Source organism: Amblyomma americanum, chromosome 7, assembly GCF_052857255.1.
Source record: "Amblyomma americanum isolate KBUSLIRL-KWMA chromosome 7, ASM5285725v1, whole genome shotgun sequence".
NCBI classification, from domain to species: Eukaryota; Metazoa; Arthropoda; class Arachnida; order Ixodida; family Ixodidae; genus Amblyomma; species Amblyomma americanum.
In genome coordinates, this window is record NC_135503.1 from 158544722 (window position 1) to 158560855 (window position 16134).

Here is a 16134-nt window from a genome sequence, read left to right on the forward strand (position 1 = left end):
GTTCAGTCCACGTAAGGCGTGGACGGTTGCAGCATTCAGATTCATGAGTACTGTGTTTAGTGCTCACCCAGGTAATGTGGAAGGCTCTGGAGCTGTAGAGGCGCGCTGGAGAAGCAAGCCCTAGAAAGAAAAAAAAAATCGAAAGCTGGTGTGGTGTGGTGTGCAGGGCTGTACCTGGACGCCCAGGCAGGCCTGGAGTACCTGCTGTCGCACCCAGGGTTGGACCAGACACGGCTGCTGGTGTTCGGCCGGTCCCTAGGGGGTGCCGTGGCGCTTGACTTGGCCTCACGGCCCGACCAGGCCCAGCACCTGCTGGGGCTCATTGTGGAGAACACTTTCTGCTCCATTCCAGAGATGGCGCGTGTTCTGTTCGGGTGGCGGCTGCTGCGGTGGCTTCCAGACTGTTGCTACAAGAACCAGGTAGCCTATGGCATTGGCACTTCTAAAGCGAAAGCTTTACTGACCTAGCAGCGCGAATTTCACCGTGGGCAGCAGTTCACCTTCATTTGACTTGAGCTGCGCCGTAGCCTTGGCAACGCCACCGCTGGCGGCTTGGTGCATGTGCTCTTCGCAGCTGGATCGCTGCCTGACCACGTCACTCACCACGCGCCTGGCTAAGCGGAGTGCCGTGCTGGCCTAGTCACAGTGCGGGCTTGGCCATGCATGAGAGCGAGGCCAGCCGTCTTCTCTGAGCGTTGCGCGGGAGCGGGAGGCTTTGAATTTTGTTGGAAAGTGGCGTCTGACCATCCCGCGAATATCGCCCAGCGAGCTGCTTTTCTGGAGAGGGTTCGGAATGCTAAGCGCACTAAGCTTTCACGCCAGGCTTAGCCACAGATAAGCCACGGCCATTTTTTTTTCCTCCAGAGCAGAGGCTTCACATGATGAGGCTGGGACAGGACGGTAATGAATAAAAGGTATCTTGCAGAATGGTGCTGTCAGCTGCCGAAGATAAATAATATTCTGGGTTGAAATCGAAACACCAAAGATGTATGATGATGTGGGCAAGTGCCTGAAATCAATGCCCAAGCTCAGCCCCAAGCAGGGACTCCGGCTCGTTCTTGGATAACAGAGGGAGAGTGCACAAACCTTCTATAATAAAGTAACTCGGTCCAGAAAAAAATATTTTTTATATCAGATATTTACTATATCAATTTTTGCTGATGGCATGCCTCTAAGGATGCTATCTGGCAACTTAAATACAAAGTATTAGTTTTTAAAATAATCATTCAGAAATGCCTCCCATCCTTCTTATCGTTCCTTTACATATTAATTATTTATTTTGAGTTATCACATTTTATGTTGTCGTCTTTCTGATTTAGTTTGTATCTTGTGGAAGTATCACATTTGCACATATACAACGTGACTATGATTATAATGCAAGTTTGATTCCATGGAATCGGAGGACATCAGCCGCCAGTGCAGCACGTGTGCAATGTTTGAAAGGCACAAGCAAAGACCGAGTTTATTGAGCCACAGTGGTGAGGGTAATTAGGTTTTGGTTTCCTAAAAAGTGGCACGGCCATTTCTAACAACCAGCTGCAAATCTCTTGAAACTTTTAGCGCTTGCAAACGAGGACGAACATGAAGAAGACGTTACGTGCAAGCGCTAAACTTTTCATCATGACATACTAACTCGCCCAAACAGCCACTCTGCAAATCATCTCTGATTGCAACCAGGTGCCTAAACACAATTGGTAACAAGTTAACTGCAGACGAATCCTGCTGTTACGTTCCCGGGGTGCTGCGTGTTTCCGGCTGTCAAGTTTTCATGAGCCAGTCCTGTCCAAGCTTCCATACAAACCCATGCAATACAAACTTGCCTGTTGTGTCGCAACTGTGGCAATTTTCCAGTCTGCCGTGTTGCGAATGTCACTTTGCGATAGGGGTTTACCCTTTGCCCGCATTTTGACAGCCTACATTTAGCATGCATGGAACGTGCATTTTCTGCGTGCAAAATACAATTGCAAAAGCCGCAAAACCTTGCTAATTCCAGAGAAGCATGCTTCCCTTACTAGAAGTAAAAAAAAAAGACAACAATGCACATTTTTCTCGCTCGCACTTCCTGTCTACTAAGTTGGTTTTTTTTTGTGTGTACCTTCAGAAATGTAACAGCGGTGTTGTGCTATATTAGCATTTAGATAATTTTCATGAAATTAGTTTCATAAAATGATTAACCAGCTTGATAGTTAGCAGGATTCGTTTCTTTTCTGATGTCCACCAACGCTGGTATTAAAATGCTGCAGGAGGCAGGTCTGTACCTCAAACAGCTTGTTAAAAAGAAAAAATCTGCTTCACCTTCGCTGAAGCAGCCAGTGTGCCTTGTTCAGCTTGGCCAGTGCACGCCTTTCACGTCCAGAGAGTTGATTTTGTGGAGGTGTTCTTGGTGCCTCAGCTTTGATAGATGTCTGCCTCAGCATTTTACCCTCTGGATCCACCAATGAGTGTCCCGTGAGGTGCGTGGGACAGGCGCACACCTAATCAGACAATTGTGAGGCACACATGTGAGCATGCTCTAAAGAAAGGCAGTAGCTTAGAAGCGGTCAAGAAGAAACTTGGCATAAGCAGAAAAAGATGTGCGTGCTAAGAGACAAGGTAGGAAATGTCATTACCAACATGGATAGCATAGTTAAGGTATCCAGTGATTTCTACGCACATCTCTGCAGTAGCTGAAATAATCGGGATGATAATGAGAGAAGCAGTAGTGCGAAGCAATTGGACATCCCATCGGGGAGGTTGTGTTAGGAAAACTGGCCACTCTGTATATGCAATGTTTCATGTCCTCAACCATATCGGAATCTGGAAGAGTGCTCATCATCATCATTAGCCTGACTGTGCCCACTGCAGGGCCTCTCCCATGTCTCTCCAATTAACCGTGTCCTTTGCCAGCTGCGCCCACCCTATCCCTACAAACTTCTTGATCTCATCTGCCCACCTAACTTTCTGCTGCCTCCTGCTATGCTTGCCTTCTCTTGGAATCTACTCCGTTACCCTTAAGGACCAGCGGTTATCTTGCCTTCACAGTGCATCCCCTGCCCGAGCCCATTTCTTCCTCTTGATTTCGACTAGGATGCCATTAACACGCGTTTGTTCCATCACCTACTTCGTCCGCTTCCGGTCTCTTAATGTTGCATTTGTCATTTTTTTTTCCATAGCTCGCTGCATTGTCCTAACATCATCCTGATCCATAAGAAAAGGGACATCAAGGACCTGAAATCTTGCAGACCAACCAGCTTACTGTTAATTGGTTACAAGGTATTTAGGAAGGTAATCGCTGATAGAATCAGAGAAACCTTAGACTTCAATCGACCAAAAGAGTGGGCTGGCTTTTGTAAAGGATACTCGATGGTATAACATATTCACCGTCATTTAGGTGATTGAAGTTTCAGAGGATAGATGCACCGATCCGACGCAAATGCATAGCATTAGACTTTCATTCCCCTTTGCTTTACATGACACCTCACATACACTTCTTTACTTCCAGTTTTATTGTACGCTTAGTCTTCGCTGTACTTTAACCCCGTTATAGAAGACATGGATGTGACAGTCAGGAATAAGGGACATTTTTCACCCACCTGGTTGGCTGCCCAATCTCTCCCGTTAAGCGGACCCCTTTTGTGACAGACATAGAGTATAGACGATATTCGGAAATAACAGACAAGTAACTTTTGAATTTTGATCAAAAGCTTTGCTTATGTAAGAGGTATTTGAACTTCCCCACTCCGCGAATCTGCTCTCATTGCTCTCTCACTGTGGTCACGTCCATGCGCTATGGAGAAGTCAAGGTTGGGACACTCATGGAAATAATATAGAATAAGCTGATTAGAAGAAAAACATTGATGAGGGCACATTAATTTGCAAGTGCTGCATGAAGACTGGGGGGGTATGGGCACAAGCGTCTGCTTGCACTGAGAAGGGCTGGAGCACGCAGCAGGAGTGCACAGTAGTCCTGCTTGCGCTATTCCCGCAATCAGGCTCGAAGCTTGAGCAAAGGGCCATCAGTCAGCGGTTTGTGTGCGCCATCGAACATGCCTGCACCAGCAAATTGCAATGTGCGCCACTGTGTAGTTGGCACAATTTCAGTGCCACGCTGATAGCTGTTGCACGCTGCCTGTTTTGAAGCCGGATGAATTTATGACTGGGATCTTGGAGAACTTGCTGTGGGACGGGCGGCGAGTTCATTTCCGAATGCAGTGACGGCTGTGCTAACCGAAAAAAGGGGGACAGGGGAAGGAGCACGATCCCTTCTCAGACAGCGGCAGCCGCAGGCACTCATCAATGTGATCGTGCGCTGCAGTGTTGCTTTACAAGGCTCCTTTTATTATAATTTAGTGCCTGGTTTGCATAAAGGAGTTCGCTCAAAAAAGGAATGCTGAACAGAAGGCATAAATTTTTATAATTCACTATCACTAAACTAAAACTAAGTGTAAAAAATTCTTGCCAACAGGTGCGGCTGCAGTGCAATGGAAATCATATGGACTCTTGTCATTAGTATGTTGTGAAGACGAAAGTAAGCAGCGACTTTTGCAGCCAGCAGGCTATAGACTACTTTTCTGAAACTTATAGCGTGTGGTTGATCATTAACACAGAATACAGATGAGCCCAAACGGAGGAGGGCTTCCCGCTCGACAAAAGTACCGTGGGTAGTAACCATTAACACAGCGAGAGGTCAGTAAGTAATGAAGACACGAAGCACTGCTCGTAAGAGACCTCTCTTATAACAAAGCAAAGGGCCATCAGTCAGCGGCCTCTCCAGTACTTGTCTGATGTAAAGGGGTTTAACTGTACTATTTTTCTTGGTACTTGCATTTCTTCAGCTCTGCGTTTGGTGCTTTGGTACTCTTGAGAGTAGGATCTTCCTTCTGTTGCTGACTTGCTCTCCGAATGCGTTGCTGTTTGGCTAGCCACACATCTTCGACGCTTGTTGAAGGTCTTGCTTCCACGAGACCCTCTGGCAAGCACCGCACAGTGCCATTAAACCGTCAAGGAAAGCTTGCACATAACCACATCAACGGAAGAGTGGCATCCAGCGCATGCGCACTGCTCTGCTATTTTTTTCAGCTCATTTTCCTCCTCACCCTCCACGATAGCCACCCATGTGGTGTTTCCCGTGGCAGCTACCCTCAGGTTGCGGGTTCCTCTGCCAGCGTTGCAACCTCTTCCTTGCGTGCTAGCCACAGTCTGGGTAGTACCTGTGGCAGTCCTCTTGCAGCCTCTCCTTCCTACAAGTGGAAACCATGGCAGGTGGTTCTCGGAGGCTTCAGAGAACGCTGCCAGCGGCCGCTTTTTTCCAACTTGGGGGTTTTAATTTTACACATTAAAATGCGCAGAATATAACTGCTCCTATATACGGCCTTCATAGATTACAAAAAAAAAATGATGCAGTCAAAACCTCAGAACTAATGCAGGCATTACACAACCGGGATCTTAATCAGGCACACTTAAATTTACTGGGAAATATCTAAATGCTGCACAGCCACCATAGTGCTCCATAGAGAAAGTAATAAAATCTCGGTCGAAAAGGGTGTCAGGTGGGGAGACACAATCTATCCGGTACTATTCACAGCGTGCTTACAGGAGGTATTCAGGAGTCTCAATTGAAGAGAATCTGGCATAAGAGTTAATGGAGGATACTTCTGTAATCTGCAATTTGCTGATGACATCACCTTGTTAAGTAACTCTGGACGAATTGTAAAGCATGATCAATGACTTAGACAGGCAAAGCAGAACGGCAGATTTGAAAATTTCTATGCAGGAAACTGAAGTAATGTTAAACAATATTGGAAAGGAGCAGAGTTTACGGCTGGTAGCTAGGCGATGGAACTCTTAAGGTAATATGTCTACGCAGGCAGTGACCACAGATCCGGACGACTAAAGTGAAATAACGAATAAGAATGGGATGGAGGGTATGACAGGTTTTCTCTGATCATAAATGGCTGTATCTTACTGGTACTCGCCTATGAGGCAGAAACGTGGAGGTTAACAAAAATGGTTCACCTTGAATTCAGGACAATGTAGCAAGCTGGGACAGGAAAATCAAAGGTGTAACGTTAAGACATAGGAAACAAGCAGAGTGTGTCAGGGAACAAACAGGATTTAATCACATTGTATTTGAAATCAAGCGAAATGAATGAGCAAGCCCAAGGAATGTGATGTCAAGGCAACACAACCGATGGTCCCATAAAGCAGCAGCTGGGAAAGGGGCTCTAAATAAAAATGTGGAACGCCTGGGGTGTTAAGGATGCCACTTCACGTGTATCCCCCAGCAAGAAATTTTTAATTCATATTGCAAATGCTGAGTTATCTGTAAACAGAATTTAAATTTCTACGTATTGATGTCTTTTCCTCTTTTCTTGTCACCTTTGGCATGCTGAAAGGTCAGTGCTTCTCTGCTGGCCCTACCCCCTCGGCCCCACCGCTGGCTGCCGAGGCGCATGGGAATTCACCAGGAGGTGAAACTTCCTTATCCGCTGGAGTGGGGCGGCTTATTGGCTGCAGCCATGGCAGCTGTGTGGCGTCTGAAAGAATCTGATCAATGGCCATCTCTGAACAGAAATATGCAGGAGCGTTTGAGAAAGGAAGGCACGAGCATGAAAAAGTCACTGGGAAAGTGCTCACCAACTTTTGCACCCGATTATGGGTTCTCTCCTGCATGTAAAAGTGTATTATTTGGCTCAAATGCTCACAACAAGAGAATGCAGTGATTGAGTGAGTTTATGTATCCTTCTCAGTGGATGTTTCAGGCCCCCTTTAAGGTAACTGAGTGGATACCAAGAGAGGAGAAGCGTAGCAGGGGATGTCGAGCATCAGATAGGTGGATGAGCTGAGGAGGACAAGGTGGCCGCAGCTAGTGAAGGAAAGGATTAATATTTAGATACATGGGACACTTCTTCGTCCTGCAGTCGGGCTGCTGCTGATGATGATGATGACAGGAAGGTTGTTGCCAATAAGAACCACAAGTGCATTTCTCGGAGTCTGTGAACATGGAGTAGTGGTTGTACTGCTTAATTAGCCCTCTCGTCGTTCACAGTTCCGGTCCATTGACAAGGTGCCCAAGGTGACTGTGCCAGTTCTCTTTGTGTGCGGCCTCTCGGACGCCCTCATCCCACCCTCCATGACTCAGCGCCTCTACCAGGTAGGAAGGACCATACTGCACTTGGTCAGCTTGGCCAGAGGCTAGTGGCAGATTAAGTTTTAATGCGATAGCATTTAGCTTGTCGCCTGACAAAAAAAACTTCTGGCTTCTCTGTTACGAACTTCTCTGATTGGTTGAGAGGGTCATGACGTCAACACCATGTGGCCACCAGTGGACCAGTCATAGGGCACCAAGAAATTTGAAAAACTGAGGACCTCCAAAATTTTGGAAGTAGGCTTGCCCCAGAACATGGGTTAAGGTGGATTAGTGTGTTAGTATACTCTCATTTGGTAATTCAATAGAAGGCACTCGGAACATTCTAGAAGGTGATGACTGATGCATACCATATAAGGGCAGTGGAACTGGTTCCTGCCGGAATTTTAGTTGGAAAATCGCTACAACAACATTATACACTCATTGTAGGTACTTCTGTAGCAGGCAACTTAAATGCTGTTGTATTTTCTTCTGTGGTTAAGAAGGCCCCCAGGTTCTTGCATTGTGTTGTAGAGCATAGGCAGAGACAGGACCTGTACCCAGCCGCCTGCCAAACCCCGGAAGCAGAGTTTATTACACTCTCCTTGAGCCATCCCTCAGCCTGAGTTCTCTGTTATGCACCTCCTTTTTCTCTTTGGCCACTGATGCCAAGACGATGATGAAATAGTGCAATGCTACAGCGTTGAGCATCAGCTTGTGCTTCCTCCTCTTATTCGATAGGAGTGCACAGACAGTTGCAGCCATTGCTCTGCAGAGAAGTTTCAGTGAGGCAGAGGTAGCCATTGGTGGCTACCTTAGCCTAAGGTACTATACCCTAAGGTTGGCACTGTATTTACACGATTGTAAGTCGACTTATTTTTGGAAATTTGAAAATCCGAAGTGAGGGGGTCGACTTACAATCGAACCGGAAACACGGCACTATAAGTAAAGGCAAGACAAACGAGGAATCGGGCATGCTACAGCGTGGTTGCATTTTTGCTGTGCGGCTCTGTCGCATCGCTCTTGGTGCTGGCCTTGAGAAGCTGCTATGTCAACGTGCAGAACTGGCATCCCCTCTCCCCGCGGGCGGCTGCCAATGGCGGCTATCGATAAGCATCAAACTGGCACCCCACACTCCCCACACGTGGCTGCAGACTGCGGCTGCTGATAAGCGGCGGCGGCCCGATAACGCAATCGCGTTCTACTGGAAGCTCAAGCATCCAACACGTTTCTTTTTACTTTCAAATGCACGCTCGGCACTCAAGGGAGCGCTGATAGTTGATGGAAGGGCCGCTGTTCCAATCGAGGCGGCACCCCCACTCAGAATGGCAGCGGCGCGGGGAGCGTTGGAAGCCGACGGAAGAGCCGACGCCATTCACGCGTAGTTGCTCTGGCTCTGACACATTTGACTGCTCCCGGCCGCATTTCACTAGTTTTAATGTAGTGTTCACCAGTCGTCATTTGTGCTCCGTGTCCGGTAAGCGACCGGCGCTCGTTCACGGCAATGTTCAAGATGGCTGTCATTCTTTACACCGAAGAAACGAACAACTGCGCGCCGGGCCACAAGACCTGATCAGCATGATGTAAGCTTTGCCTCTTGTTTCAGAATGTATGAGGGGTAAACAGAGTTTCAGAAGACCAATTTATTTTTAAATTTTTGTTATTTATGTATTCTATGTGAGCATCCCAGGTTAGGTTATCACTGAAAAACTGAAAAATACTCCTAGATATTGATACATGGCACAGAATCATTTCCGTTATTAGTTAATCTGTAATTATTTTGTGACATTTCTGCTGCACAGTGGAATCTTCATGTTTAGTTTTACTTGCATTACACATTTTTAACTTCATTAGTGCACTACTCATGGCTACGAAAAAAACAGGACGCAAGAAACTGCACACAAAGACAGAGTGTGTGGTTTCTTGCGTCCTGTGTTGTTCGTACCCATGAGTAGCGCACTAATGAAGTTAAATATGAACCAACTAGGCCCATTTGCAGCTTTAGTTATGATGAACACAATTCCGTTATTAATGCAAAAGCATATTATGTTTATGTTGCGTCAGCAAGAAGTGTCCGCAAATTTTGTTCGCACGATCCAGTCGTCCTATATGAATAGATCTGAAAAAGTGTAATTGTGTTAGGTAATGTGTGAGTACATCTTGAAATGGGAGAAATTTGGTTGATGAATTGCAGTTAGTTAATTGATTAAAGGGATTTATATAATTAATTTCTGCATGTGAGTTTTGTGTGGCTGATTCGATGAAAAATGATGTAAATGCGTGGGAGGGCTTACTTAGTATAAACAGAAATTAAATAAAAAATAAAATACATAAATAAAAAGAAATAAAAATATAAGAAAACAAAATTTTTAGTAATAGTTAGATATAAAGAAATAAAAACAATAGAATTTCAGATCATAAAAATAAATAAATAAACACAAAGGGAGAAAAAGAGGAAAAGGGAAAGCTTTGGCATATCCCCTCTTAAGCAGACTTGGATGCAATCCTGTAATTTTTTTTCTTCCAAGTTGGAGTGAAGTGCTGGGACATCCACCCATTGGGGTAGTTATTTGTCTATAAATTACGCAACCATCTGCAAAAAGCTGTATCGATAATGTGATATTAGCTATGTCTATGTCGTTTATATAAACTAAAGAAAGTAAGGGCCCGAATTCTGAACACTACAGGACTCCAGATGCTACGGCAGTTGTTTTTGGAATAAAGTTCTCTATTTGGACCGACTGGTAACAATCGGTTAGCAACTGCTCGATCCATGTAGTAGTTTAATCGTCTGACTAAATCACGGGTCTTCAGTAGTAAGCGTTTGTGAGCAACACGATCAAAAGTTTTTGAAAAGTGGATGAAAATGGCATCTGTGAAATGCGACATATGCAGGCTTTGATGAAGGTCAGTCACAAATTGAAAATGTTGCAACTGGCATGATCGAGTTCTTCGGAATCCATGCAGAGTCTTCAAAAGTAAGTTTTTTAGGTTCAAATGGGTCGTGATGTGGGAAAACAAGATATGCTGTAGTAGCTTGTAGCTATACCTGGCTGCACTGGTTGAATTGCTGCTGAAATCAGTGTTGTGGTAGGCAACCACACAGTCAACTCCTTTAAGGGGCTGTCATTGAAGTTGTGGTATGTGTGGGATGCCTAAGGACACCCCGATTGCACGAATATCTTCCAGCAAGAATTTTTTCAATACATTTGTTAGAAGCTGCGTTACCTGTAGTCAGAATTGTAATTTGAGCGTTTTCATGCCTTTCCCTCTCCTGCCGTGACATTTTGCACATCCAAAGGTTGGCGCTCCTCCTCAGGCCCAGCACCAACATGCACAGGAATCCACCTGTAGAGGGTGTGGAGTTTAGTGGCTGCAGCCTTGAAAACTGCCTAACATCTGAAAGAGTGTCACCAAGAGCCACAGAGACATGCTGGAGATGTAGGAGGGCGTGAATAAGTAGCCGAAATGGGCTCGCCAACTTTCGCACTTGACTGCGTGTAGAAGCATATTTGCATGGAAACACACTGCGGTGATTGAGAAAGTTTGTGTGCTCTCCTCAGAAAGTGTTTCAGAGCCCCTATAAGGAGGAAGTTTTGCCGGATGGAATGTTTATGGTAATTGGTCAAAAACGTTCCACTCCATAGTGTGGTGCTTGGTGGTCCTGCTTGTCCACGTGTGTGCCGAGTGCCAGTGCTGATGGGTGACATGTTTCCCCCGTGCAGGGCTGTGCGAGCCCCATGAAGAGGCTGGTGACGTTTGAGTCGGGCACGCACAATGAGACCTGGGAGTGCCGCGGCTACTACCACAGCCTGGCGCTCTTCATCAACGAGGTGAGACTCGGTGGCCGCCTCACCCATGTCGCTTTTCATGGCACAAGTGCATCCTCTACAGAGTTGGAACTAACATGTTCCTCTTCACACTAATACCGTATTTACTCGAATGTAACACGACCACGATTGTAGCACGAGGGTCGACTTTTCAGGTGTGAAAAGGGGAAAAAAAAACTACGTTTGTAACGCGAGGGCAGACTTCGGGCATGCGAGAGAAAAACCGAAAGAACCCGAATTTGACGCGAGGAACCGGGACCGCACAGTTCTGAGGGTCAAAGACAACTTTATTGAAATACAAGCCAAACAGGCATTCCTATACACCCTCATCCTCACGGCACTTGTCGCCGTTACTGTCATCACCACAGCTTGACTCTTCTTTGTCACTAGCTGCCTCCCACAGCAGGTCGTCCTCACTTCCGTCTAGAGCATTTGAAATTGAGCATTTCTTAAATGCGCGGTAGCCCAAATCATGAGGCAGCCCGTATCAGGCCGCTGAAACCCAGTGGGCAACGGTAGACGCGCTTGGGCATTTCAGCCTACCTGCAGGTCTTGTTGATCCACTTTCAATCCACTCCCAGTATAATTGTCACAAGCGTTCCTTGAAGGGCTTGTTCATGCAAACGTCCAGAGAATGGAGGTCATGCCACCCGGTATAACAACGAGATGCATACGGTCACGCTGTAGCTTTTGTTTGACACCGGCTGTCAGGTGACCTTAGAAAGAGTCCAGAACCAATATTGCTTCCGGATGCAGCATTGCGCCTGGCCTTCGGTCCCACACGCTTTGAATCCAATCTATGACAAGATTCGAGTCCATCCAACCTTTTTCGTGACAGCGCACGATAACGTCTTTCGGAAAAGTTTCCTTCGGGATCGTCTTCCGGCGAAAAATGATGAATGGAGGGCGCTTGCGGAGTCAGCCAAACATGCCAGCATAACAGTAATCCGATTTTTTTCGTTGCCTGTGCTTCTAAGGCGAACTTCATGCTCACTAGACTTGTGCACTGTTCTGGACATAGGCATGTCCAGATACACGGTGGCTCTGGTCGGCCGATGTGTCCAAGTGGCATGTTGGTAGAGCGACGAAGATCGATAACGTAGCGCTGGAACTCTCGAAGTTTTGATTCGAAGTCCCCCGGCAGCTTCTGGAAAATAGAAGTCGTGCGTCGAAGGGAGAACCCGGCCCTTCGCATAAACTTCTGCACCCAGCCTTGTGATGCCTTAAACTGGTCTTGGGTCAAACCCGTCTCCCGCACAAGCTCTTGTGCTTTGCACTGAAGCATTTCAGTGCTTATTCCAAGTAGTCGGGAACGTTGCTCGCTAATGAACTCTGCAAGGTGACGCTCCAACTCCGGGAAGCGGCCTTTCTTGCGGGAAGCGGCCCCGAAAGCCTTTTCGCAGGCTGTTGCAGTTAAACAATTCCTCGCGATGTTTCCTACATCCCCTGATGATCGATTCGGTGACGTCCAGACATCTTGCAGCCGCTGAATTTCCCACTTTCTCAGCAAGCATTCTGCTTGTGCTTGAAGCCAGCTCTATACTGAGCGCGTGAGACGCCATTCCTCTTGAAGACAACTCAACCGTTTCATGGGGATAGGCCTTCGCACAACTACACGCACTGGCAGCAAACACGAGAAAGAGCGAACAAAGCGCGCTGCTCCACGCCCTGCTCCCTGTTAGTCACGTGGCCACATTTTTGCATCAGTTGCAAGGATTAATAGACAGATGGCGGTGGGATCGCTCGGTCCTTTGCTGGCGTCTTGGCGGCGATTGCGAGCGCTTGGTGCTTCGGAGATAGCTGTTTCATTTTGCGGTCACGGAGGCCACACAGCCTCGCTACAGGTTGCAAGCATTCGCCTAGAGGTGGCGCCCTCTTGTCGCGCCAGTGACCCTAGCTGGCGTCGACTCTTGTTGGCTTGTTCTCACTGGCGTCGTCTTTTTTTTTTTTGCGTTTGCGATTAGGTTGCCGCTTTGTCCGAGTAGTTGTGACCTGTGGTTCGTGTACTGGTTGACCGGCATGTTGGAGTGCGTGATTTCGAATGACCAGTACGATCAACGCACACATTTGACACATGAAATGATTTTAATAGTGTGTGTTTGGTGCCCTTCATATCGTTTTTAAACGTAGTATTCAATTGTAACGCAGGGGGTGACATTTCCTTTCTACTTTCGGTAAAATAAAGCTCGCGTTACATTCGAGTAACTACGGTAATGCTTTGAAACTTCGGAAAACGTGTCATAGGGCTCACTGCCCGAACTGTCTGGAGATAGGGCGGGTGCAGAAGACATTTCCCGGAAGAATGGTGATTTGGTTTGGCTTATGTCAGATAGCCATCAGAATTGTTAGTGCTCATTCTCTCTCTGTCTTTTCTTTCATCCCTCTGCTTCTGCACGATTTTCTTAATGAAAACAATCGTTATATGGATGGTTACCGTATACTGCCATATAAGTTGACCTTCCGAAGTTTGGGGGTTGATTTATATTTGGAGTCGACCTATGTGGAGGGCCACAAGTAGAGTCTTGGGTGCTCTGCTACTGAGCCGGAGTACCCGGGCTCAAACCCGGCCGCGTTTCGATGAAGGCAAAACGAAAAAGGCACCCATGTGCTGTGTGATGTCAGTGCACTTTAAAGATCCCTAGGTGGTTGAAATTATTCCTTTTTTCTTTCTCTCCTTCCTTTTTCTCTTCCCTTAGGCGGGTTCAGGTGTCCACAGAGATATGTGAGGCTGTGTCCTTTCCTTTCCCCAAAAATCAATTTTAAATTTTCCAATTTTTTTAAGCGGCAGGTAATATCAGGTGCATTCAAGCATAATTCTATAATAATTGTCGACTTAATACAAAAGTGGGCCGCTTAAAAAACAGGAATTTATCTAAAGATGTGCCCCAAATTTTTGTTTTCATACAACCAACGCTTTCTAGATGAACTGCGGGCATTCCACGTAAAAACTGGCAGTGCTATGCCTCAGATCCAATCCAGTCCCAAAACACGCGATAAGTCACATGCTCTCAGAAGTGTCTTCGTGGGTTTTTTGCATCCTTTGTCGCCATTCTGCGTTTTGCTTCGTTGGCGCCGGACACCTTACTCCGGGTCGTCGACCATCAGTGGCGAGCGTAATCTGTGTGCCCGACAAACCCCAACATGCCGCCACAAGCTCAGCAACAATACAATGCGCGGCTTTCAAGCGGCAAGTGATCCTCTATGCAGAATCGGAAAACAAGGTTGCAGCAGGGTGGAATTTTGACGTGTCTGGAAAGTGCGTGAGGGATTGGAGGAAGCAAACAAGTAAAATGTTTGCATGCTCTGCTAAACGGTGTTTCTTTTGTGGACCGAAGTCTGTATGATACCCTGCCATTGAAGGTGTGGTTCGAGACTGGGTTCACGACCAAAGAAGCAAGAGCCTGAGTATTTGCTACAGTAACATTGAAGCGAAGGCACATGCTGTCATGGAGGAGATGTGCATCCCGCACACCAACTTCAAAGTCTCCAACTGGGCGACTGAAGCGCGCTTCTCTTAGCCAAGTGGCACAGTGGGTAAACGATGCTTGGTATAGACTGCCAACCATCTCAGGGATGTTTTCCACGTGCGGCATCTCATCACTGCCTCTGACGGTCAGCAGCAGCAGTGGCTCAGGTGACCGCAACTACATCCTTCTTGCGAGCGATGACGAATCGTGAGAGGGGATTCTAGTACAAATAAATGTCTTAAAATGACTCTGTGTTCTGAAGAACTTACTGGTGAGCTATGTCCGCATCGCAATTTAGTGCCGACCTATATTCGGGGTCAAGCTTTTTTTTGCTAAGGAGGTTTGCAGAGTTGGGGGATTGACTTGTAATCGGCAATATACGGTATTTCCAGATTGATCAACATTAACCTTTTACCGACATCAGAAGTTGGGCTTGTTGGTTCTTATTCGCAAAGCTGTTGAGCATCAGAAGACAAGGAACAGAGACAGGGAAAGTTGGCAGAAAAAATTTTAAATGATGTTTTTTGCGTGTTCATTTTATTTTTGTTCAAAATTATGCATTGGTGACATTAACATGCAGCACATATAAAAATGAAACCAGGGATGTGTTCCATCATCCATTTCAAGTATAAACAAAATATGTGAAATTTTACTTGTCTGATGCAGACTTAGATTACACAAATGCTTCTAAAAAAAATGTTAAAAAGTAATAAGTACAGTGGAACCCCGTTCATACGTTTTTCACCGGACCGCGAAAAAAAACGTAACAGCCGGGAAATCGCAACATTGAGGAAAGGTCCGAAAATTAATGAAAACAGTGCAGCTTTGCCTTGAAACAATTTATTTCGACATCAAGTGAGCTTAGGTCTTAAAAAAAATCGAGAATGGTTGATTGCCGTTTTTTCCGCTCGCTGGAAAACACCACGCGTTTCTCGATGGCCTGGAAAGCCGCATTGCTCTCAGCGTCGCTTTGAAGTGCGACGTACTTGCGGAGGAGGTCCAGAGCCGTGACTGCTTCTCCAAAGCTCGGGTCCGCCAACTCCCCGGAATCATGCGGCTCATGCTCCTCGTCGTCATCACAGTCTGAGGCTTCACTCGCGACCGAGTCTGCAACGATCTCGGCGATACTCTGACACTCGGACGTCATGACAGCAGCATCCACGGCGACGTAGTCGTCATACGTGACTCCCGTGGCACCCAGCGCATTCAAAGCTTCACTCAGCTCTTGATCATGAGAGGCTGCTTCCGTCTCTTCAGCTTCCGTAGCAGTTTCCTTTCCGCCGTCCATGCGAAAGCCACACCGTGTGAAGCAGTGCTGTGCAGTTGACGTGCTCACTGCAGAACACGCTGAAGCGACGTAGTGCATAGCATCCAGTATTGAAACGATCGTAGGCTGCTGTTCTTTATGACGCCGGCATCCAACGGCTGCAAGTGGCTTGTAGTGTTTGCAGGAAAAAAAACAAGCTTAACGTTCCGAAGAAACGACGGGTCTCTCGGGTGGGCAGCACAATTGTCCAAAAAAAAGGACAACACTCCTGCACTGGGAGCCCATCTTGTTGTCGAAGTAACGGAGAAATTCTTCGAACAAAGAACCCGTCATCCATGCACGACTGTTGCTTCTATAGTGACATGTCAGCAGGCGAGCGTTCTTTAAGCACCGTGGATTTCGGTATTTTCCGATTGCCCATGGCTTCAGAAGCGTCAGGGTTCGGGCTAGTGGGTAATCAGCATG

General features: G+C 46.7%; 1 protein-coding gene across 3 annotated transcripts in view; it reads left to right on the top strand.

Annotated features, from left to right (window-relative positions):
- Positions 1-16134, top strand: part of Bem46 (abhydrolase domain containing 13-like protein Bem46) — a 58763-nt gene that overhangs the window by 15099 nt on the left and 27530 nt on the right. For all 3 annotated transcript variants that reach the window (XM_077629560.1, XM_077629559.1, XM_077629561.1), the window contains exons 4-6: positions 167-420; positions 7028-7132; positions 10831-10938. In XM_077629560.1, the coding sequence (XP_077485686.1) occupies positions 167-420; positions 7028-7132; positions 10831-10938 (467 nt within the window). The remainder of the gene's footprint in view (positions 1-166; positions 421-7027; positions 7133-10830; positions 10939-16134) is intronic.